Source organism: Halichoerus grypus, chromosome 12, assembly GCF_964656455.1.
Source record: "Halichoerus grypus chromosome 12, mHalGry1.hap1.1, whole genome shotgun sequence".
NCBI lineage: Eukaryota > Metazoa > Chordata > Mammalia > Carnivora > Phocidae > Halichoerus > Halichoerus grypus.
In genome coordinates, this window is record NC_135723.1 from 446,362 (window position 1) to 469,893 (window position 23,532).

Sequence of the window (23,532 nt, forward strand, 5' to 3'; positions counted from 1 at the left end):
ACAGATGGAGAGGAAAGAAAAAGAGGGTAGAAAGAATATATGGAAAAAATGACTGAAAACACACATTCATGAAGCTTAATGAACGCCAAGTAGGATAAATTCAAAGAGATCAAAACCTAGATGCATCAAAAAAGCCAACAGAGAATCTTGAAAGTCGGATGAAAAGCAACTCCTCACATAGGAGGGCTCCTCAACAGGAGTAACAGCCGATTTGTCATCAGAAACCATGCAGGCTAGGTTGCCTGGGGGGCTCAGTCAGTTAAGTGTCTGCCTTCGGCTCAGGTCATATGATCTCAGGGTCCTGGGATCAGGCTCCACACAGGGCTCCCTGCTCAGTGGGGAGCCTGCTTCTCCCTCTGCCTCTGTGTCCCACCCCACCCCCGCTCCCCACTCATGCTCTAATAAATAAAATCTTAAAAAAAAGGGAGAGAGAGAAAGAAAGAAACCATGCAGGCTGGAATGCAGTGGTTCGGAATATTCAGAGGGTGAAGGGAAAGCACGTCAACAGAGAATTCTACACCAGGCAACATTATCCTTCACAGATGAAGGAAAAATTAGGACATTCACAGATTTAACAAACAAACACACAAACAACAACAACAAACCCTGAGAGAATTCATCCCTAACAGGCCTATCTTTTCTTACACAAGCCCTGCAAGAAACTAGAGACAGTTCTTCAGGCTGAAATGAAAGGACACTAGATAGTTACTTGAATCCACGTGAAGAAACAGAGAGTGCTGGTGAAGATAAATAGAAAAGACAGTGTGAGTGTACCTCTGTTAACTCTCTTTCTCTATTTAATTTAAAACAACTGCACCACAAAGGAACAGAGAACAGAAGTTATCATATAAAAGCCAATTCCGGATACACATTAAAATTAAGTTGTATTGATCTGAAATAGATTGTAATCCCAGAAAAAAACACTAAGACAATATCCCAAAAAATATAGTTTAAAAAAGAAAAAAAGAAATACTACCCAGGGTGCCTGGGTGGCTCAACCGGTTAAGTGCCCGACTCTTGATGTCAGCTCACATCGTGACCGCAGGGTCATGGGATCAAGCCCCACTTGGGCTCCACACTCACAGGGATTCTACTTGAGATTCTCTCTCTCCCGTTGCCCCTCCCTGCCATGCTCGCTCGCTCGCTCTAAAAAAAAAAAAATCTTAAAAATCTTAAATAACAAAAATAAAAAATAAAATACTACACTAGAAAATTTCTATTTAACATAAAAGAAAGCAGTCATGGAGGAAAAAAAAGAACAAAAAATTTCAAAATTTACTACAAAGATACAATAATCAAAACAGTGTGGTACCGGCATAAGGATGAACATACAGATCAATGGAATAAAATTTAAAATTCAGTAATAAACCCATAAATTTACAGTCAGTTGATTTTAAACAAGGGTGGCAAGGCAATTCAATGAGGGAAAGAACAGTCTTTTCAATAAATGCATCTATGACAAATGGATATCCACGTGCAAAAGACTGAAGTTAGACAACTTCCTCATACCTTATCCAAAAATTAACTCAAAATGGATCAAAAACCTGTATGTAAGAGCTAAAACTATAAAACTCTTAGAAGAGAACAAAAACGTAACTATCCGTGTCCTTGGATTAGGCAATGGTTTCTTAGATCTGCACAAACAACCAAAAATAAATGAATAAATTCTAGACCTTACCGAAACTAAAGATTCTTGTGCTTCAAATAACACCATCTCTTAAGAAAGTAAAAAGAGGGGCACCTGGGTGGCTCAGTCAGTGAAGCACCTGCCTTCGGCTCAGGTCATGATCCCAGGGTCCTGGGATCAAGCCCTGTGTTGGGCTCCCTGCTCAAGTGGGGAGCCTGCTTCTCCCTCTGCCTCTGCTCCCAGCTCGTGCACACGCGCGCTCTCTAATAAATAAATAAAATCCTTAAAAAAAAAAAATAAAGCAAAAAGACAACTCATGGAGGAGAAAATACCTGCAAATTATCTGACAAGGGTATAGTATTTACACTTAAAAAGAACTCTTACAATTCAACAATAAAAAGACAATCCAATGCTTAAAAAGTTAAAGGACTTGAATAGACCTATTATTTTTTAAATATTTACTTATGGGGCACCTGGGTGGCTCAGTCGGTGAAGCGTCTGCCTTTGGCTCAGGTCAAGATCCTGGGGTCCTGGGATCGAGTCCTGCATCGGGCTCCCTGTTCAGTGGGGAGCCTGCTTCTCTCTCTGCCCCTCACCCCACTTGTGCTCTCTCTCTCACATAAATAAAACCTTTTTTTTTTTAAGATTTTATTCATTTGAGACAGAGAGAGAGAGAGAGCATGAGCAGGGGGAGAGGCAGAGGGAGAGGGAAAAGGAGGCTCCGGGCCGGGCAAGGAGCCCAACGCGGGGCTCGATCCCAGCACCCTGGGATCATGGCACAAGCCGAAGGCAGACGCCCAACCATCTGAGCCACCCAGGTGCCCCAATAAATAAAATCTTAAAAAAAAAAAAAAAAAAAAGATTTGTTTTAGAAAGAGAGTGCAAGAAATCATGTGTGTGAGTTGGGGGGGGACAGAGAGAGAGGGAGAAAGAATCTCAAGCAGACCCAAGGCTCGATCCCACGACTCTGAGATCACAACCTGAGCCGAAACCAAGAGTCAGATACTTAACTGACTGAGCCACGCAGGAGCCCCCCAAGATAAAATTTATTAAAGGGCATTACTGTTTTATTGTCTATTTCCAGCAGAAGACTGCAAACAACCTCAGTGCCAATTACCAGGGGACTCGTTTAGTAACCAGCCTGCTGCCTGAAGGGACAAAGGCAGACGGAGCCCTGGGTGTGAGGGGCCGTGGGGTTCAGGGCACCTGCACGTTCGGGTTTCTGGCGGCCTGAGCAGGCACGCTTGGGGCACGGGGGGCACGGCAGCCAGCGTCAGAGACCAGAGCCGCCCCGGTGTGCCCACACGGGGAACAGGTGCGCAAACGTGTCATCGTGCTGGGGGGGTGACAGCACACGCTCGTACTTGATCACAGATCTGGCGTCTGTCTGCCAGGACGTCCCAGCAGCTCGTACGCGATGCCGGGGGCGGGGCGGGGGCCAGGAGAGGGCGGGAGGACAGACGCAGGAGACACTCCCTGCCATCGGTGTTGACACCCCTGAAGACAAACGTCCTGAGCGTTCAAACACTGCGACGCAGACACGGAGCCCGTGGCCCTCCTGTTACTGGAGCCGCCTCTCTAACGCTCCGGCCGACACTCGTTCTACACGCCGTCTGAGAAGGGAACCCCGGGGTACGGAGCTTTCAGACCAACTCCATCAGCTGCTTCGAGCTCAGGGGCAAAGCACTGCTGTACAAGACATGCTCAGAAGCCGGGGTGCCGTTCTGGAAGGTTCCTGCGGTGAAGACGCAAGCGGCGTGGGCCCACCAGCCAGGTTAGCGCAGACTCCCCCCAGCTCCAGCAGGAAGCAGCACACCCAGGAGGAGAGAAATCTGCTTGTCGTCCAACGTACTTGCCGTGACTTTGCAGCAACATCGTGACGCTGTCCCCCCCAAAGGCGACCAGCTCACGCGGCCGGGCCCGGTCTCCGCTCGCCGCCGCTCTCCCAGATGGTCTGCGGCCTCCGCCCGAGCAAACCAGCAGGTGTAGACTCCGACCCTCTGCGTCCCAAGTCCCAGCATTAAAATGCCAGGGTTCAGCGGAACGCCAGGCTCCTAACCAGCCCCAGCCGACCCCGGGGATGGCGCCAACAGCTCTGTGGTGAGCGCGCCGCTCGGCGCCCGCCCGAGGGCAGGAGGGGGCACCTGGCTGCCGTGCCCAGCGGCGGGGACGGAGCACAGAGCCCAGCACGCTCCCTCACGCGCGAGACCAGAGCTTCACCGTGAGTTTTTCCTCAGATTCTCCGGCAGAATAATCAACAGCAAAAAGCTGAAGCATTGCGCACATGCTCTTGTCCGTCCTCCTCGACCTCCAAGGGGCAAGTCCGCTTCTAGGAAAATCGGCCCCAGAGGCGATGCTCTGCCGCTGGAGAAGCGGGGGCGCAGGGGTCCTGCGGCAGCACGCAGCCCCGCCCCCCGCCCCCCCCACCGCGCACCCCCATCTGTGACTTTGTCCCCACGCTGCCGTGACCGCAGCTACCATCACGATGACATGTGACAGGTGCCACAGACAAATCCCAAAAATCAACACTGCTGCCAGGTGGCTGGGACGGGCAACTCGGAGAAGAGCTGGAAGGCGGCCAGTCCACAAAGAACATGGCAGCTCTGAGGGAAAACCCTGAGACCAGCAAAAGCCAAGACACACAAAATAAACCTATTCCGGAATTTTAAGTGAGTCATGGCTAAAATGCTTAGGTCGCTAAAAAAATGAGAGACCACAACATTTTAGGAGAAGGCTGCAGTGTGGGAATAAGGGGGAATGTGGAAGTTGCTAAGAGACTAAATCCCGAGAGTTCACGCCCCGAGGGAAACAACTCCGTTCCTGCGTGCGGCGACAGGCGTTAACCAGATTCCCGCAGACGCGGGGATCAAAGCGCCGGGCTGTGCGCCTGGAACCGGCACGTCAGCCGTACCTCAGCTAAAAAGACCAAACAACACAGTAACCTGGACAGAAGACACCCTGGAGGAGGAGGAGCAGGAGGAGGAGGAGCAGGAGGAGGAGGCTTCCCTCGCGTCAGCGATGAGGCCGGCCTGGCAGAGATGCGGTCAGCAGGTGTCACACGGGACACGGTTCCTCCAGCGCGGCACCGCCATCACCTGGCTCGCGCGCACACCTCTGCGTGCCGGGAGCGCTGGCCCCGGAGACCCCGGACAAGTCCTGTCCAGCACGGCCACAGGTGCCTCAGGGGGGGGAAAGGAAGGGGCCGGGCAGGGCCCGAGCCAACAGAGCACCCACTGACGCAGCGCACGCCACCTGCCGCTCCCCGAGCAGCCCCACCGGTGCCGACGGTCACTGCCTGATCCCCACGGACGTCAGCCCCAGAGCGGCAATCTTGGCCGAGCCCTGGGGACCATCACGGGCCCAGGAAATGTCTCGCCTGAGAACAAGCAAAACCCAGGGCTACACTGGGTGAAGCCGGGGCGTGTTATCCCAGAGGTCAGGACACCCGCACTGGAGAGAAGCGTGGATCTGAGCCCTGGGTACGATGGCCTGTCCCTTCGGCCATGTGATGAAGGGCAGCAGGACCCCCGCCATACAGGGCTCGTGGCAGGGTCAGGAGACACGCTGACGTCACCAGCATGTCCGCCTCCCGGGCGGAAAGGACAGCGGGAGAAGCCAGGTCACCCGGGTCTCCAGAGTCAAAGAGAAAATCACTAGTTTTGGGCTGGGTCTGACACGAGTCCTTCTGGAGAAAGCTCCAGAAGTTCACAGGTCAGACAGCAGACCAGCAAAGTCCGCAGCCAACACTTTTCGTAACTCCTTCACCTACGCACAAAGCAATGCCACCAAAAAATAAGCCCTAAATCAACACCTGCCCCATAAAACCCCAGCAGATGCCGGGCAAAGTACTCCCCCAGGAAGGTCGGCCTGCACCAGAGGGGACACGGTCACCGGAGGCAGATCCCGGGGGGATGACCCCCAGTCACCAGGTCGTGCCTTGGATCCCGAAGTCCACCTGACCAGGGGTCACAGACCCCGGTGAGATCTCCTCAGACAGGGTGGGAAGAGCGGTAAAGGGGGAAACGAGTGCATGGTGCCATGACAGCCAGCCACACACCAGACACGGAGCCACGGAGCCCGTGCAGCAGAACGGGCCGCCCTCATCGACGCACGGGGCGGGCCTGTTCCAGGTAGAGCGCGGGCAGTCTGGGGTCGGCACCTCGAGACGGGGGGCCCGGAGGGGCTCACTCACCGCCCGGTCTGGCTCTGGCTCACACATGTCCAGACCAGCAGCAGCCGGTACCACTTCACGTGGCGGCCGTTTCCAGAAAATGTGCGTGAACTCACGGACGAGCTCTGTTGTACGCGCTGTGGGACCTGCTCTTGGGAAGCAGCCAGCAGCGCTGGTCTCTGACTAGTGGGAAAGCAGCCTGAGCTTTGGGGGCTGACACCCTCGCACGAACCACAACCTCATCCCCCCATCGCCACCCAGACACACTCTGAGCGCGCTCAGTCCAGGCACGGCAAGAGTGGGGGACGCGGTGCGCTCCCTGTGTCAGCTCGGGAGGCTGAGCGACCCCTGGGCCTCACTTTCCCGCCTACGGACATGGAAGGTGCGGCTTGCTTGGCAGGCTGCAGGCTCTCCTGAAGGCTGATGCGAGGAGGACGTGCTTTCTCCGCAAGTATCAGAATTCTTCACGTTGAAAGGATTATGATAAAAAGTCCCGTTTCACAAACCACATGGGGCTTTTTCCTTTAAAGTGAAGCCTATCTACTTAGTAAAAGTAAACATCTCTCTCCCACTAAAAGATTAAATTTCTGCTCACGCTCACGGAGGTGGAGAGACCAAGTGGAGCTGTGAGTGCCACTGCTCCCACCTGACGTGGCCCCTGTCCGTGGGGGAGCCCCGCAGAGCACAGGACCGGGCGTCCACACGCCACTGCAGAGCCCGGGGTCCCTGCTCGGGACACCACCTTCTCCATCTGTGAGACGGGCACACCGACCACCCTACCTCCTCTGTGGCGCTTTCCACGAACACGCCGAGCAACGACCCACAGGACGACAGCGGAGCGAACCACCAGCCACCGGGTGTGCTCGCACAGCACGGCAAGCCTGGGCGGGGCACGTCTGGAAGGCCCGGCTCCGGCCCCGCCGCCCCCCATACCTGTGCCCGAAGTCAGAAGCCGCGCAGAGAAGCTGCAGGCGCCCCGCGGTTACCTGCCTGCCCTTCACCACGTGCTTGGGCACGGGCACCTTGAGCTCCAGGTCGGTGTAGTCCTGCGACCAGGCGTAGTTCTCTCGCACGGCACCGTTGTAGCTGTCGGGGTTCCTCTGGAACTGCTCCTGCCTCCTGCGGAAGAGCAACCGGTGAGATGCACCTGGGCCCAGACGCCGGAGCGCCGCGGCCCCTCCGCACGCCCGGGCCTCACCGCACACCCGGCCCCTCCGCACGCCCGGCCCCCCACCGCACGCCCGGCCCCCCTCCGCACGCCGCGGCCCCTCCGCACGCCCAGGCCCCACCGCACGCCCGGGCCCCCCACCGCACGCCCGGGCCCCCCACCGCACGCCCAGCCCCCACCACACACCACAGCCCCCCTCCGCACGCCGCGGCCCCTCCGCACGCCCGGGCCCCACCGCACGCCCGGGCCCTGACCGCGTACCCACGCCCACACATCTCCAGCTCCTGAGAAGCTGAGTCTCACACTTCCTGACCCTGCTACTCAGGCCTCCTAGGAAACTGCGGGGACAAAGGGACACTGCGGAGAAGCCCCTGAGGGCACCACCCGCGGGTTGGGGACAGCATCCGCAGCCTGGCTCCACAAAACAGCGGGCCTGCTGCCGGGCTTCCCGAAGCTCACGGACCAGGCCCGTCGCTCAACCAAAGGGTGGCAGTAATGAAGTCCCGGGGCTCCTGCTTTCTCACCACTGCTCGGCAGGGCCTAGCTCCACAAAACAGCAGAACAACTTCGGCCCGCAGCCGCTCGGCTTCCACCCTAACCCACCACAGCCTCGGCTTTCTCCCGGTGACGAGCGCCCAGCGAGGGCAACACACCAAAGCCCGGGCTACCTGGAAAACCCACCAGCCACGTCGCCTGTCCCTGCAGGGCCCGCCCAGCCCAGACGCACACACGCCTGGCCAAGCAGTGGATGGCACGAACGAAGTACGGTAGAACGGTTGCTGTTAAACGGAACGGTGCTCACGACAGCAAAAATAGCATTATAAAAGTTAAGTCTGGACTCACAAGCCCTCTACGGTGAGTTTTACACCTAAATTAAAGACAGAAGCCCAATCACGGAGGTGCAGCTCAGCCACCTTCTCCAGCCCTTCGGAAGGAAGCCCAGCGGACACCCCGTGGGGGGACACGGCACCGTGCAGGTCCTCCTCGGTGCACGTGAAGACACGTGGAAGAGGCTCGCAGCGCATGCAGGCCATCAGCCCCTCACCTCTGCCAGGTGGTGGTTCACGGGGAGGCACTTTTTCTGGCTGAAGCGTCAGGACGAGAATGTGTTTACCTCCTGTGGGTGTGCGTCGCGCGCCTTAGATGGGAGGCTGGGCATCCGTCACGGCCCACCCATCGGGGCTGGCAAGTGGCTGCCGTTAGGGGCCGAAGTGTGACCCCCAAAATCCTACGTCGTCCTAACTTCCAGCACCTCAGAATGTGCCTTACTTCCAAGTTAAAATGAGGTCATCGGGGGCCCCGATCCAATCTGCGTCCTTCACAAGGGGAGACCAGGACACGAAGATGCGCTCAGAGGGACGATGGTGTGAACACGGCCGTGCGGCCGCGGGCCACAAGGGCTGAGGGCTGTCTGCCTCCGCAGAAACTGAAAAGAGGCCAGGAGGACCCTCCCCAGAGTCTGGAAGTGAGCTCGGGAGAGAGCCGCAGAGAGCAGCGTGGAGGAGGCAGGAGAGGTCCGGGCCACAACACACACGCGCGCACAGCCGCCCAGCCCCAGGAGCAAGGCACCCGGCGTGCGGCTGAGTGCGGCCCAGGCCCGCTCCCTAGGAAGGAACACGCACGTGCGTCCGTGCCCACGGACAGGCCTGTTAAGTCTCTGTGGGGTCTCCGGGTGGTGCAGCAACGAGCAGTCTGCCTTTCTTCTCTTGGCCATTACCCAAGTTCCTCACGATACACACATCTGATCAAGAGAAAAACAGCTCTTTTTAAGACAGGGGGCGGCAATCCGCCTTGCGGCCCCACGACCGGGCAGCTCTGCCATGACCACTCCAGCCTGCTGGCACCTCCACACCTCAGACGGGGCCCGGGGAGACGGCACTGCACCCCAAGCCGCTCTAGCACCCACTGCAGCTCGAAAGCTCACGTCAGACGGACCACGCTCGAACGTGCAGACAACAGCTCCGCAGAGCCGACCAGGATGAAGCCGGGAGACGCACCCCACTGCTCGGCCCTCGGAACTGTGCGTATTAACGATTTAAAATCATCAACCATATGGAAACGCGGACATGAGATATACGCAAAATAAAGGCCAACACTGGCAGAAATCGAGAAATAAACCGCGGGACCTCTCACAGTGGTGGCGCGGCCGCGTCCCGCACCCAGCACGGAGCCCTCACCGGCTGGGGTCCACACGACCCCTCAACCGTAACGCGCAGCAGACACCGGCAGAGACGCCGCAGGGCCACGCGCGAGGGGCCACCTGCCCGCGGAGCTGAGCTGTCCCAGAGCCGGGCGCTCGCAAGAGGGGCTCTGGCCCCAGCACTGCAGGGCGGGCAGCCAGGCAGGCACCCGGCCGGCTCACCCCGAGCGGACCCGCAGCCGCCCCCCACGGAGCCGGGCACACTGCTGGGTGCTTTTTTAAACACTTGGAATCTACATTCTCTTTAAATAAAGTCGATTATTTCCAGCCAACAATGTGTAAAAATAAGCCTCCTGTCATGTGCAGGTGCTCCGGGCCCCCTCGCCTTGTCATCCCCGCCGGGCCTGGAGCCACGCCCCTGCAGCTGCCGGGAGCACACTGGGGGTGGGGAGGGGGGAGGAGCGTGAGTCAGCAGCCGGGGTGCAGGCGGCAGGCAGGCCTCCCTACGGCGCCCACGTCCAAGGAGCCCATCAGCCCCGTGACAGCGTCCTGACCGTGTGTTAAAGGGAAAGTGAGGCCAGGCTCCTCGCGCTGCGGGCACCAAACCAGCCCCAGCCGCGCGGGGGGAGCTCTGCGGGGCCCCTCCCTCCGTGCCCCTGTGCGCGGCAGGAACCAAGGGCCTCCTTCCTTGAGTTCAGAACCGCAGTGGTCAGGGTGGGAAGTGGTGGGTAAGGGGGTCACTGACCCAACATAAAGGCGTCTGTGCAGGAGGCTCAAGTGCGCATGGGGAATAGGGACCGGTGTATAAGTGGGGGCACAGGGGCCGCCCTCAGGCCCCTCCCCAGGTTCTGGGACAGTGGGTGGCTCCCCAAGTGTACCCAGTGGAGGGACCAGGCCTGAGCGTGTGCATGTTTAAGCAGTTAAATCTCTCCCTTCCCCGACATCTCCATCTCTCCCACTGACCTCCTGCTCACTGGTCCCACCACATCCGGCCCCCGGACAGGAGCCGCAGCAGGTGCGAACGCAGGGACTCTTCTCTGGGTGTCTGCATTTCGCAAGCTGGAGGAGGTGAGCCCACCCTTGGAGGCGAATGCCCCGCTTCAGAGCCTCACGTCAACTGTGCCCTCCTGGAAGCAGGTCCACAGGCCCCGTCTCGGCACCGAGACGTGACTGCCACACTCACCGTGCAGCTTGGAAAGGAAGGGTCCGACTGCAGAGTGTGCACAGTGACCCACCCAGAGGGCTCCGCACCAGGCAGGCCCACCGTGCTCACGGCCTCCCGTCCCAGCAGCACCCACCCGCCCTCCTGCCCCCCCGCACCTACAGGTTCCTTTCCAGCGGCCACCTCTTCCCAGCTCCTGGAGCAGCAGAAGCCCACAGCATCGGGTGCCCTGCTCCAGGCCCAGCTCCCCGCACACCAGCTCCGTGCGGTCCAGGCGCCTCCCTGACATCCGCTGTCCCCTCCTGCCCAGGGTCACTGTCGCCATCACACTTGGGTCGCCATCCTCTTCAGTGCATTCCCGCCTGGAAAGACAGTCTGGCTCAGGACACAGGCCTGTCAGTCCACTTTCACAAGGAAGGGAGGCTACCTGGCCCTCTGGGGCACTTGGGGAGACAAGCTGCACATCCTGCCTAAGAAATCTATACTTTACCCTTCCCCTTCTTTAAAATCTAGCTTCAATAATTTTCTCTGCACCCAGCATCACCAGTTCAGCATCTATCACCAGTCTTCCCAGATGGGAGCGGCCCGCGTCACACAGGGACCAGAGCCTGAGCAAGGACACCACTCAAAATGAGGAGGCCCCAAGAAAGGGACACACGAGCTGGCCCAACACGAGACAATCTGAACCTCAAAAGAGAACAACGTCAGGGCACAGGAGTGCCTCAATCAGTTTGGGCATCCAACTCTTGATTTTGGCTCAGGTCAGGATCTCAAGGCTGTGAGACTGAGGCCCGTGTTAGGCTCCGTGCTGGACGGGCAGCCCGCCTAGGGTTCTCTGCCCCCCCATCAAAAAAAAAATGTCCATAAAAGACTGAAGCATGTGATGTATTCAAAGGTCCGTAAGCTCATGAAACAAAAGCCCATCAGTCCCCTTGATGGCCAGAGTACAACTCCATGTGAAAATTAGTAAAACGGTTCTGCAGGAACCAGAATTTCAAAAAGCCAAGTCCCTCCATCAGGACTCCAGACAGTCAATGAAGAAGGCAGACCACCATGAGAAAGTCACCGTTTCGTCACCTGCACTGGAAACTTGCTTCTGGGCAGCAGGGCGGGCGGTGGGGGGAGGGTCTGCCCACAGAAGGGTCCAGAACACCAATGTCCACAATGCTAGACACCAGGCGCGTCCTGTGATGTCCCCACCTTTGTGACAGTCCCCAACACCAGGCCAAAAACCCACCACATCCCGCCAGGGTACACGGGCAGGAGCAGAGAACACGGTCACAAGAGCCGTGAATGCGCTGGCAGCCCAGTCCAGAACGTGGGAAAGTCTAACAGACAAAGTTCCAAGTTTCTGTACAAATAAACAGCAAGAGATTAAAGAGGGAAGGAGAAGTATTCTAAATCAGGAGGCTTAGAAGACGCAGCACGCAAACGCCACGTTGGGGCCTGCTGGAACGCGAATCTGAAAAACCAGTTGTGAGAAAGCTCCGTGAGACAATCGAGAAGAAGTGGCCATGGACTAGGCGTTAGGTGACCTTAGAAATTCACGACAATTACAGTAAGCTTCAGTCCTATTTTTACTGAAGTATGTATGGGTGAAATTTCATGACTTCTGGATTTGTCCTATCAAAACCAAAACCAAAACAAGTCTGGGGTAGGGAAAGACGGAACAGGGATCGAGAACGCCAGGTGAGGAAGCAGAGAGAAGCTTCGTGGGCGCTGCTGGTGCGGTTCTCTCCTTTCGCGGAATTGTGAAAATCTGGGGGGTCCGTCCTGGCTGTGCACCCAGCGGGGGGCCCCGATGGCCCGGGCTGTGGGGGAAGCGTCCCACTGAGAGAGCGCCTGCGGACTTCCAAGGCCGCCCCACGACCCAGCCCCTGCAGCGTGCCCACATGGGGTCCTACGACCCCCAAGACCCCTGCCCACCGAGCGCACAGGAAAAGAGTGTCTCAGTGCGACCTGCACTCACGTTCCCGTGTGTCCACGCTTACTGGCCACGTCCTCTCACTTCTGTGATGCTCCAGCCACAGCTTCTGTTGGTGCTTTCCCTGGTTTGCACAATAACTCTATGATCGGGGGGGAAGAACTCCGTCGGCTTCACAGTTCACAGACGCCGTCTCCTGGTGTGTAAGTGGTCCTCATACTTCCCTCACGACGTCTGTTTAACACAAGCCCCAGCTCTGGACTCAAGCGGCTCCTGGGGCCCTCCCCTCGCCAGGGTCGCCCCTGTGGCCTACAGGGCCCCCTCCTGGGCTCTGATCCCTACGCCCCACAGTCATCAGCCCATGTCCAACCTTGCTCTCACGCGTTCCTGCTTTGGCCCTGACCAGTCGTACCAGAAGCCCGTGTGAAGAGAAAGAGAGCGTGCGGCTGCGGCGCCCAGAAGGACTGGTGGGGACTCTGCCCACCGCTGTCAGGACTCAGTACAAAATTCTTGTAACAAGTACATTTTGACAATCTGCTTTTAACATTTTAATTTTGTAGCACAATTAAAAATACCAGATGATTCCTTACCTAAAAGAAAGGAGGCAAGGTTCATGAAGCCCGTCGTAATACGCCCGAGAATGATTTGATAGGTTTTAATGCAGATCACGGAGCACCTGGGACAAGCCGTACAGACAGCCAGCCGACAGACGGCGTCGGTACTTACCGCACGCTGTTCTCCTCCACCGAGAGAGGAAGTCTGTTATGGTGAGACTTTTTCTGAAGTCACGCTCATTACTTGAACAAGGGTGAGAGCATCCCAAGCATTTTACAAGCCCACGACTGTAAAATAGACATCTTCCAACAAAAGCGAGATCACCTGCGCCACGAACACATCACGTGAAGGACGCTGAACTCCTACCCCTAACCCGTTTTCTCCCCCTCACATCCGAGATCAGTCGCGGCATGAGCAGCTTTACTACTGCCATCCCAACAGACTGCCCCGCGGAGAAGCATCGCGCTCGAGGAAACGCCACTGCGCCTCCCGCACCCACCCACCTGCCGGAGGGACGCGGCCCGCAGCACAGCCCGGGGCCAAACGTTCACACCACACGCAGGGAAGCCACGGTGGCCGCGCCACGGCGGCAGGAGGCCCGGTCAGGGTGACACGGAAACCAGAGAGCCCCAGTATGAGACCCGGGGCTGCCCCGGCCTCTCCCCGCCTTCCGGACAGCGGCGTCCCCAGAGCCGCCCACTCTCCCGCGGATGTACACTCACCCCAGTTTGTAGCCAGCCTCCAAACCGCTCCTCAGACTGGGAGCCCCGTGGCACGCCCCCTCCTGCCCGCACTCTGACGCTGGAAGACCTCTGAGAAGCTGTCCCCGAGGCGAGCCACTGTCCGCGGTGTCGGGCCGGCAGGGCACGGGGTGGTTTCTGGGGCCACCGTGTGCGAACACACCAGGTGCACACGCATGCACATGGGAGGACACGGCGGGGCGCCGACCCAACAGCCTGCTTCCGGCGGGCCAAGGTTTGAGAACCAGAAAGTACCACGATGGAAGAGCCAGAGCAGGTGTCACTTTTATGAAAGGTAAAGCAGAAAAAACTGGGGGAAAAGGACGCTTGAGAGGCTGGGAAGGGTGGTGGGCCTTCCCTGGCCCCGGCAGCGGCAGGGTGGCTCTGTCCTGGCGACAGAAGCAGCTGCTGACACGCGTCACGGCGCACTGGGCACAGGCTGCCCTGGACCGGGGAGGGCTGTGGCGCGGGGAAGGGAGGCCCGAGCGGGAGGAGCGTGGACACAGCGGGGCGGGAGGGAAGACGTGAGAACCCGGGGGACGAGGCCGGGGCACGGGGTTCCGGCGGTCACGGAAAGGCTGCTACCAACAGGTCTGAGCCACACGGGCAAGCAAGATCTGGGCACAGAGGCCCGGCACCTCGTGTCGTTCCACTGCACTTCAGTCCCATCGCGCTTCCCACACGCTGCGACTCCCTGCGATTTACGTCTGAGGCAGCCCTGCATCCGGCCAGCTGTCATCACTGTCCCGCACACCTGACCCCAAGCACACCTGCCCAACGCATGTGCAGAGCAGTCCTCCTGGGTGTGTGTGCGCTACGGCATGGAGCGTGCATCCCCCACGTCAACGTCACACGACGCACGTCCCCCGACTTCCCCGCCTGGCCCTCACCACCTGCATCGAAACCCCAGCTTTCGCGCCCTGGGGCCAGCACCCCCACCCTCACAGGGTCAGCAGCCGAATCCTCCGAAGACGGACGGATCCTACCAACAGCGGCCCTGCAGGAGGGCTCTGGACGGGACCTCAGCACAGCAGGCCCGGGGGCCTGGGGAGCCGAGCACTTGGCATGAAGAGGGCGTCCATGCCGATCCAGCCCCCCGTCCCCCAGGAAGCCTCCACGCTCTCCAGCAGCTGTGTCACCTGGTCCTCGTCTGCACGAACACCACAACCTGGAATGACCAAGTGGTTCTCCATCTGGACCCCTGGGCACACACCTCCTTCACCTCACACACCTCACGGTTCTGTAAAGCACACGAGAAGCTACAAGGTTTCTATTAAATGAACATTTTCTCCAGGATTAGCACAAGTTAACAACCACCGTACTTAGTGATATAGGAACCTCCTTCATACACAATCCCACAAAGATGAAAAAGAGTCAATTATCCTGAAATAAGTTATACCCTGTTTTTAAATTTGCCTGGATTTCATCTCATTCTGCAAACAAAACATGTGTTCTCGACACATAAGCATTAGAAACAAATATAGAAACAAGACCCACTTAACAGTAGGAAAAAGGTTTAACTCAGGCTTTAAAATAAAAAAAAAAAAATTAAGTCAGGAATTCTTAGTTCAAATTCTGTTATCACGAAGTTAAAGTTTTAAAAACTCTTTTCTAAACTGAAAAACAGACTTAAAAAGCAACCAATTTATACCACAGAACCCCCAACTGCTGAATCGGGACACGAGCCCCCTGAAGAAGAGAAAGGTGGGCTGGGTACGGGGAGGGGTGCGACCGTGTCCAGAGGAGGGGCCCGTCCCCACTCCACACCACCAAGGGCACCAGAGTAGAGATGCATCTGCGCACGTCCAGCCTCTCACAGCAAGACGACGCTGGGCCGTGACAGGAGGACAGCGTATGATTTACAGAACAGTGGCAACGATCCGTCTCAGAAAACAAAGAGCGTGTGGCAATGAGGAATGAGAGCAAAGGAAAAGCCAACTCAACACGAGGACCGGCAGATACAGCTGAGGAAAGATGCATGAATCTCCCAGGAAAAAAACAAAACCAGAAAGAGAGAATGTAGAAGGAAGAAGCTGGGACACTGGAACCGGGAGCTGAAGAATAAAGAAAACAGAAGGGAGGCGAGAACCAGAAAGAACGAAGGAACGTCTGTGGAAACGCAGGACGGGCGTCGAAACTGCAGGCGCACTCGGGGGACCCGGGAAGGGACAGCTGCCCGCCCAGAGCAAGAGTCACCGCCTGAGAGGTCACGGCCAGCCTGACGTGCCACGGCTCCAGTGTCCGCCGCGCACGGGCGAGGCCCAGGCATCCCGCGCGGTTCCCGGGCTTTCCTCCTTTCAGCACTGGAGTCCCACTCGGTCACGGGCAAACCGTGAAAGCCCCTCATCCCACGACCCCCTGAATCCTGGGAAATCAGGGAGGCTGAGGTCCCAACAGCTCCTCTCAGGGCCACTTTCTCTGGAAGGCGCTAGAGGACGTTCCCAACAGGGACAGGAGAAGGGCGAGGGCCCTAGATTCCGCTGCGCTTAATGCTGAGTCTGAGCCCTGTCCCCACGACTGGGGACCGGACAAGGGGCCCGCTCTCCGTGCTCCTACTCAGTATTGTGCCGGAGGCACCAGGCAGGACAACGAGGCAAGAAAATAAACAAGTAAAAGGCACTCAGATTGGAAGGAAGAAGTAAAACTCTATTTGCAGATGATACGACCTTGTGTAAATACATAAAATTCTTAAGAATCTATTAAATATTTAAATAGAGTTAGTAAACGAGTTAAGCAAAGTTGCAGCTTACAAAACCAATATGCAGAAATCCACTGTATTTCTATACCGTAGCTATGAACGTTCTGAGAGAGACGTTAAGAGAACAATTCCATTTACAACAGTATAAAAGGGGCACCTGGCGGCTCGTCCGTACAGCATGCGATCGTGATCTCAAGGCCCTGAGTTCGAGCCCCATGTTGGGTGTGCAGGTTACTTAAATAAGTAAAACTTAAAAAATAATAATAATAAAATACTGAGGAACAAATTTAATCGCAAAAAAACCCAAAAAACCCACAAAACTGAATCTTCAAAAACAACAAAACGTGGTGAAAAGAACTGAAGAAGAGCAAATAAAATAGAAAGGCACCTCAAGCTCATGGGCTGGAAGACTCCCCAGCCTGACCCACGGCCAGTGCGGTCCCCATCAGTGCCTGCACCTGGCTTCTGTGCAGAACCGGACGAGCCGATCCTAAAACCTACATGGAAATGCAAGGACAGAACAGCCAGAACAGGGGAGCCTGGGGGACTCGGTTATGCACCCAACTCTTGATTTTTTGCTCAGGTCATGATCTCAGGGTCCTGGGATGGAGCCCCGCGTCGGGATCTGTGCTCAGTGGGGAGTCTGCTTGAGAGCCTCTCTCCCTCTCCCTCCGCCCCTCCCTACAGTGCTCACATTCACACAAAATAGCCTAAACAATCTTGAAAAAGGAAGACCAACTGGAAGATTCACACTTGCCAATCTCAAAGCTTCCTGTAACAGCCACAGTAGTCAAGACAGGTGGGACTGGCATAAGGACAGGCACGGAGCTTCAACAGAACAAAATGGAGGGTCCAAAAAGAAACTCTCCGATTCATGGCCAATTGCTTCTCAACAAGGAAACCAAGTCCACTGGACGAGGAAATAACAGTCTTTCCAACAAGTGGTGCTGGGACAACTGGATATCCACACAGACCACAGCCTCAGACACACGGAAATAAACTCAGAAGGGCCACAGAATGCAAGAGCTAAAATATATAAAACTCTAGGAAGAAAACACAAGAGTAGATCATTGCAATCTTGGGCTAGGCAATAGTTTCTTAAATACGACACCACAAGCACATGCAACCAAAGAAAACCGAGATAAAACAGACCTCATCAAAATTAAAGACTTTTGTGCATCAAGGACACGGTCAAGAAAGAGAATGAGAGAAAACACTGGCACATCATGTATCGGTAAGGGCCTCATATCCAGAATACATAAAGAACTCTTCCATATCTAACAATAAAATGACAGCCCAATTAAAAAATGAGTGACAGGTCTGAATAGGCATTTCTCCAAAAATGTACAAATGGTCAATAAGCACATGAAAAAAATAGGCAACATTTTTACTCACCGGGAAACGCCCATCTAAACCGTCAGATGGTCACGGCCAACAAGACAGACAGCAACAAGCACGGGCTGCAGAGAAACGGAACCCCACGTGGTGCTGGTGCGCAAGGGGGGCAGCCGCTCTGCAGAAGTCTGGTGGCTCCTCAAAACGCTAAACGCAGAGCTACCGGAGGACTCCACAATCCACTCCTAGGTGTGTGTCCAAGAGAAAAGGAAACGTGTGTCCACACAGACACGTGTACACAAATTTTCACAGCACCATTCCTCATACAGACAAGGCAAATGTCCATTAACCAGTGACTTAAGAAACAGGGTGGTGCATCCACACAATGAAGTCTGACTCAGGCAGCACAAGGAACAAGGTCCTGATACTTCCTACAAATACGGGTGAACCTGGAAAACGCGACGCTGAGTGAAAGAAGCCGGACACTAGGCCACAGATGGCAGGATTCCAAGTATACAAAATGTCACAAGTGGCGGGGCGCCTGGGTGGCTCAGTCGTTAAGCGTCTGCCTTTGGCTCAGGTCATGGTCCCAGGGTCCTGGGATCAAGCCCCGCATCGGGCTCCCTGCTCAGCGGGAAGCCTGCTTCTCCGTCTCCCACGCCCCCCCCCCCCCCGCTTGTGTTCCCTCTCTAGCGGTCTCTCTCTGACAAATAAATAAATAAAATCTTAAAAAAAAAATGTCACAGCGGCAAAACTACAGACACCAGGGTAGACTGGCGGTGGCCTCGGGCTGGGAAGTCAGGGGACACGGGGAGGGAGGCTCTTTCCGGGGTGATGATGACGTGCGGGAATGAGCCAGTGGGGAGGGTGGTGCAGCCTTTAACTATATACTAAAAACACCTAACTGTACCCAATCGAGAGGACTTCTACAGCGCCTGGTTATATGTCCGTTTTTAAAAGCTGTCTGTGTGTGCGCATGCATGAGCATGAAAAAGGTATGTGAGCAGATTCTCCGTGCTGTTTAACATCAGCTACAGAATTAGGTAAAGATTTGTACACATAGGTATTTGAAACTCACCTGTTACTGTGGCCAAGTATTTTCTAATGTTAAAATGCTCTAACAAATAGCAAATGTAAGTTGGTTTTTTTTTAAAGATTTTATTTGAGAGAGAGAGCATGGGAGGGGGAGGGTCAGAGGGAGAAGCAGACTCCCCGCCGAGCAGGGAGCCCGACGCGGGACTCGATCCAGGGACTCCAGGATCACGACCCGAGCCAAAGGCAGTCGCCCAACCAATTGAGCCACCCAGGCGCCCGCAAATGTAACTTTTTAACTGGAAATTCAACAAGATACCAATAGTGACGAAACCTGAACAATTTTCTGGTTTCCCAAATTTTCTAGACCTTGCTTTTATTACTCGTATAATTAATGACCTGCTTCCCTGTCCCAAGCTGTAGCATAGTGGGAAGGATACCATTCCTAAATGCCACACACACAATAAATATCTAGTTATCAACTCATCTCAGGACACAGGAAATCTGTATCGAATTCTCCAGGGTAACTTTCCATACCCGAATATAACAGGAGAAGAAAAGGAAGCCACAAACAATGCGATGATTTCAACAGCACAGTTAATGAAAGGAGATCAGTAATATTCCTCAAGTTAATACGCAGTTTCACCGTGACATCAACTAAAGACCCCAAGGGTATAAAACAGAAGTTAACCATGTCAAGTGACATTCATTTTAAAGGAATCAAACAACATTAAAGAACAGTCTTGACCCCTTTCACAGACAAGAGAATGGTACGTCCACTCTACAGCGTGAAGGGAGACAGAACTCTCTAAAATCTAACAAAGGAAATCACCAAAGACAAGACACATGATCAAATCCCTACACAATTCAGGGGATCGACTGGAAAAAGGAAAGCAGTGCACAAGAAGGCACGTGAATTTTATTTATAAACCCAAGAGAAGGGCAGCAGCCAGAATCCAGGCGCTGGAGCAACAAACAGAAGCAAACACCACGGGTAAATCATGGTGTCGAAAACCTCATCTCTCTTCTCATTAAAGGGGCACAAACTAAGCATTAAGGTAGCATCATGCAGGTCTCAGTACCATCGAAAGCCCGCTCGTTGTCCCTGGCAACTCTCCCGGGAAAGGCAGTCAGGAAGTGCCCCCCCACCCCCACAGCCTGTCTGCGGAGCACACCACCCTCAACCACAAGCCCTTTCCAGTAAGCAGCGGTATATGGAGTATCACCACCACCAAAGCTACACTAACTAAGGGAAAAGAAAAAAACCCACAAGAAGAAAAAACAGCTTTCAGCCCTGACGCCCGGCGACCCTTTCCCTCTCCCCGAAGGACATTAGAGAACCAGCCACCTCGAACAAGTAGAGGAAAGTAGGAGTGTGGGAGAAATCCTTCATAACCTCATTGTAGGGAAACTTTTCTTTCCTTTTTTTTTTTTAAAGATTTTATTTATTTGTTAGAGAGAGAGCATGGGTGAGAGAGAGTGAGCGAGAGCACAAGCAGGGGTAGCTGCAGGCAGAGGGAGAAGCAGGCTCCCTGCTGAGCAAGGAGCCCGATGCGGGACTCAATCCCAGAGCACTGGGATCATGACCTGAGCTGAAGGCAGCCGCTTAACTGACTGAGCCACCCAGGCGTCCCTAGGGAAACTTTTCTAACTCAAAATCCAGAAGCAAAAGAAAATAAGTAAGACTGATAATACATTTTATAACCAACATTTTAAATATTAAAAAGCACCTCTGCTCGGAGGAAAAAAAACAATCGTAAGCAATATCAAAGACAAATAAAAAAACATAAATAAACTGGAAAAATATATTACAGATAAAGATCTAATTTTCCCAGTATACACAGAAAGCTCTAAAAAATTGAAGGACAAAATAACAAAGTCCCACAGAAAATGGACAGAAGACATAAGGAGAGCATCCTCAGAAAAAAAGGCACAGTGTGAAAATACAACATCACACATAATACAAGAAGTAAGCGCTCAACCGTCAGGGTGCCCCTGTCGGGCAAGCACGACTTGCAAAGCATAGCGCATGCCCCCCAGCCCAGCTGTGGGGACAGGCTGTCACTTGTTCTGCAGAGCCGTCCACACGGGCTGGGGTGGCCTACCTAACAGAACAGGGAACAGGGGGAGATGGGGGGAGGCCCTGGGGAAGCTTCCAGTTCTCTCTCATTTGGGAATATCTCGTTCTGGGTGGTGACTTAGGGCAACGTTCAGTTTGTAGAAATACATCAGGCTGTACTTGAAGCTACACCCACATCAGAAGTGGGTGGCATGTCATCTTGGCTAAGGGGGCCCATCCTCCCGCACCCCCTTCCCGCGCAGTTCTGAGTCAGTCAGAAGACGCCTGAGGACAACGTGCAAGGCTCGACAGGGCTGCAGCCGCGGCCATCGGGCGCACGACAGACACGGGCTCAACAGCACCGCTCACAGGCGGCGCAGGGCCTGGAGAGAAGGCAGAGCGCGACCCCCCCACACAAGGCAGGGTCTGCCAGGCTCGTGCACGTGTTCTCGTGTGTGCACGCGTATGCACAGGGCGGCCTGTTTGCACGCTCAGACGAGTGAGCAGGCCCGGGGTGGGGGGGAAAGACTCCAAGCCCAACTCTGTGCACGCGGCCCCTTCCCATGCATGCACGCGCGCGCGCGCGCACACACACACACACACACACACACACACACACGAACGCACGCACATCTGAACCAGGCGGCACGGAGCCCAGAGCACAGCTGGGAGACGGACGCCAGGGCTCCGCTTCCACAGCACGGCAGCCGGCACGGGCCCCCAGGCCGCCCCCCAAGGGCTGGAGAGCGCAGCCCCAGAAAGGTGATGGCCTTCACTGGCGCTCCCGGGAACCTGGAACACAAGACCGCGGCTCACCAAACCCTGAGAAAGCCAGCTTCCTGGAGAGGCTGAGGCCGCAGGACGGCACGGCAGGCATGGTCCCGGGGGACACTGGGGACGCTGGGGAGGGACACAGACAAATGCATCAGCCGCTGTCTGAACAAGTGCAAGCCACGCTCGCTGAAAGGGACTCAGCACGGCTCAGAAGCTGAACTCAAGAACGGTCATGACCTGTGCGAGCGCCCACGACCAGCGGCGGGTCTGTGGTTCCACACGAGTGTCTTCGTCACTGGTGCAAAGAATAATGAAAAATCGCAACAAAACACACTTTCGAGATGAAATCAGGAGAATTTAGGTCTTCTACGACCTCTTAGGCTCCTCCAGAAAACAGTCCCTCAAGATGACAGCAGGCTAACCGGGAAAGAAAAGGCCCCGGGGTCCAACTCACGTGGGAAACGGGGGTTACCTCACAGGTGGCTGGGCGACGGGCACCGCGGCGGCAGGGTCACGGTACTGTGTGCCGCCGACTCCGCCACACGTGCACACCGGCCCTCACTCCTTCCTGCCTGCACACCCGTGGTCGTTCAGAAAGAGGACCACCGCCACCCCTTGGTCCTCGGGCTGCAGAGACCCCAACGGTGCTGGCTCTCTCCCGGCACAGGTGCGGCCCACCCCTGCCTTCCGACTGCGCAGCCCCACCCCTGCCGCAGGGCACGCGTCCGCCACAGCAGCTGACTCACGGCGTCTACACGGGAAAGTCGGTTCTAACTCTAAGTGTCTGCAGGACAGAGGGACCCAGACTCTGTGGGGGCCCAGCCGGGCACGACTCGGTGACCACAGGGCACACAACGGTCATTCCCACTGTCAGGAGACACTTAAAAAAAAAAAAGTTATTTATTTTGGAGAGAGCACGTACGTGCGTGCGAGCATGGGAGGAGGGGCAGAGGGGAAGAGAGAATCTCAAGCAGACTCCCTGCGCGGAGCCCTACACGGGGCTCGATGCCACGACCCTGAGATCACGACCTGGGCCGAAACCGAGAGCTGGACGGCGCCACCAGGCGGCCCTCAGGGGACACTGAATCCTTTCGTCTTGGTTGAACGTGTACTTCCTAGTTTTCCCCAATGAACATGTGCCACTTTGGGAACCCTCACGGTCGAGGGTTCAGTCCACGCTGGGCCGTGATTCCAGAACAAGGCCAGCGGAGCAGACACCAAGCCGTGGGCACAGCCCAGCAGGGCACCCTGGGGAGCTGCTCCAGAGGACACGCAGCACCTGCGAGGCCGGGGTGGGAGCGCGCACGACGCAGCACCTGCGAGGCCGGGGTGGGAGCGCGCACGACGCAGCACCTGCGAGGCCGGGGTGGGAGCGCGCACGACGCAGCACCTGCGAGGCCGGGGTGGGAGCGCGCACGACGCAGCACCTGCGAGGCCGGGGTGGGAGCGCGCACGACGCCCCGCGCACGCAGCAGGGCACCGCCGCGCAAACCGACCGCGGGCAGCAGGGCGTGCGGAGCACGTGGGGGAGACCTGGAGTGCCGGCAGGGCTGTGCGAGAACTGGGCCGCTCACCTGGGCTGGGAGCCCGGGGCGCGGAGGAGGCGCGACCAGCATCCGCCCGCCTTCACGTTCTCCCGAAAGGCCACTCCGTGGAGAGACGGAGCCAGGGGTCCTGGGGAAGGAGACAGAAGATCCACCGCACCCCCTTTCCACTGCCACAATCTCTTCAAATATCTGCAGGCAGCATTTCCAAAACGCCAGTAAAAAAAAGCACTTGGGGGGAAAAAGGAAGCTCCAAGGCTGGAGGGCTACCATGGAAACGGATCTAAATACGGGCTGCAGCCGCGAAATCCACGGCGCTCAACCAGACAGCGCGCGGGGACGAGCCGCTGGTGCAGAGAGGCGGGGTGCAGCGGTGACCAGTGCACCCGGGTGGGCAGCCGCTGGCCCGCAGCCGGGACGGGCCGCCAGGCCAACGGCGCGTGCCGCCCCAGGGCCCCCTCGGCGGAGGTCTTCGCGACGTCCCTGTCATCAAGCACACGCAGCCTCACCCGGAGAGCTAGGACAGCGAGCTCTCCGCGGCCGTGAAGAGGTCCCCCTGACCTGCTGGAGCAGACAGCGCGGCCCCGTGTGCGGGCCCTCGTG

General features: G+C 56.2%; 1 protein-coding gene across 2 annotated transcripts in view; it reads right to left on the reverse strand.

The window, feature by feature from the left end:
• The window catches only part of NUDCD3 (NudC domain containing 3), a 58,366-nt gene that overhangs the window by 15,899 nt on the left and 18,935 nt on the right, over positions 1 to 23,532 (reverse strand). Inside the window, exon 3 of one of the 2 annotated variants that reach the window (XM_036085264.2) lies at positions 6,821 to 6,917. In XM_036085264.2, coding sequence (XP_035941157.2) covers positions 6,821 to 6,917 — 97 coding nt within the window. Of the gene's footprint in view, positions 1 to 6,784; positions 6,918 to 23,532 lie in introns of both variants that reach the window. The other variant, XM_036085263.2, reaches the window with a different exon arrangement.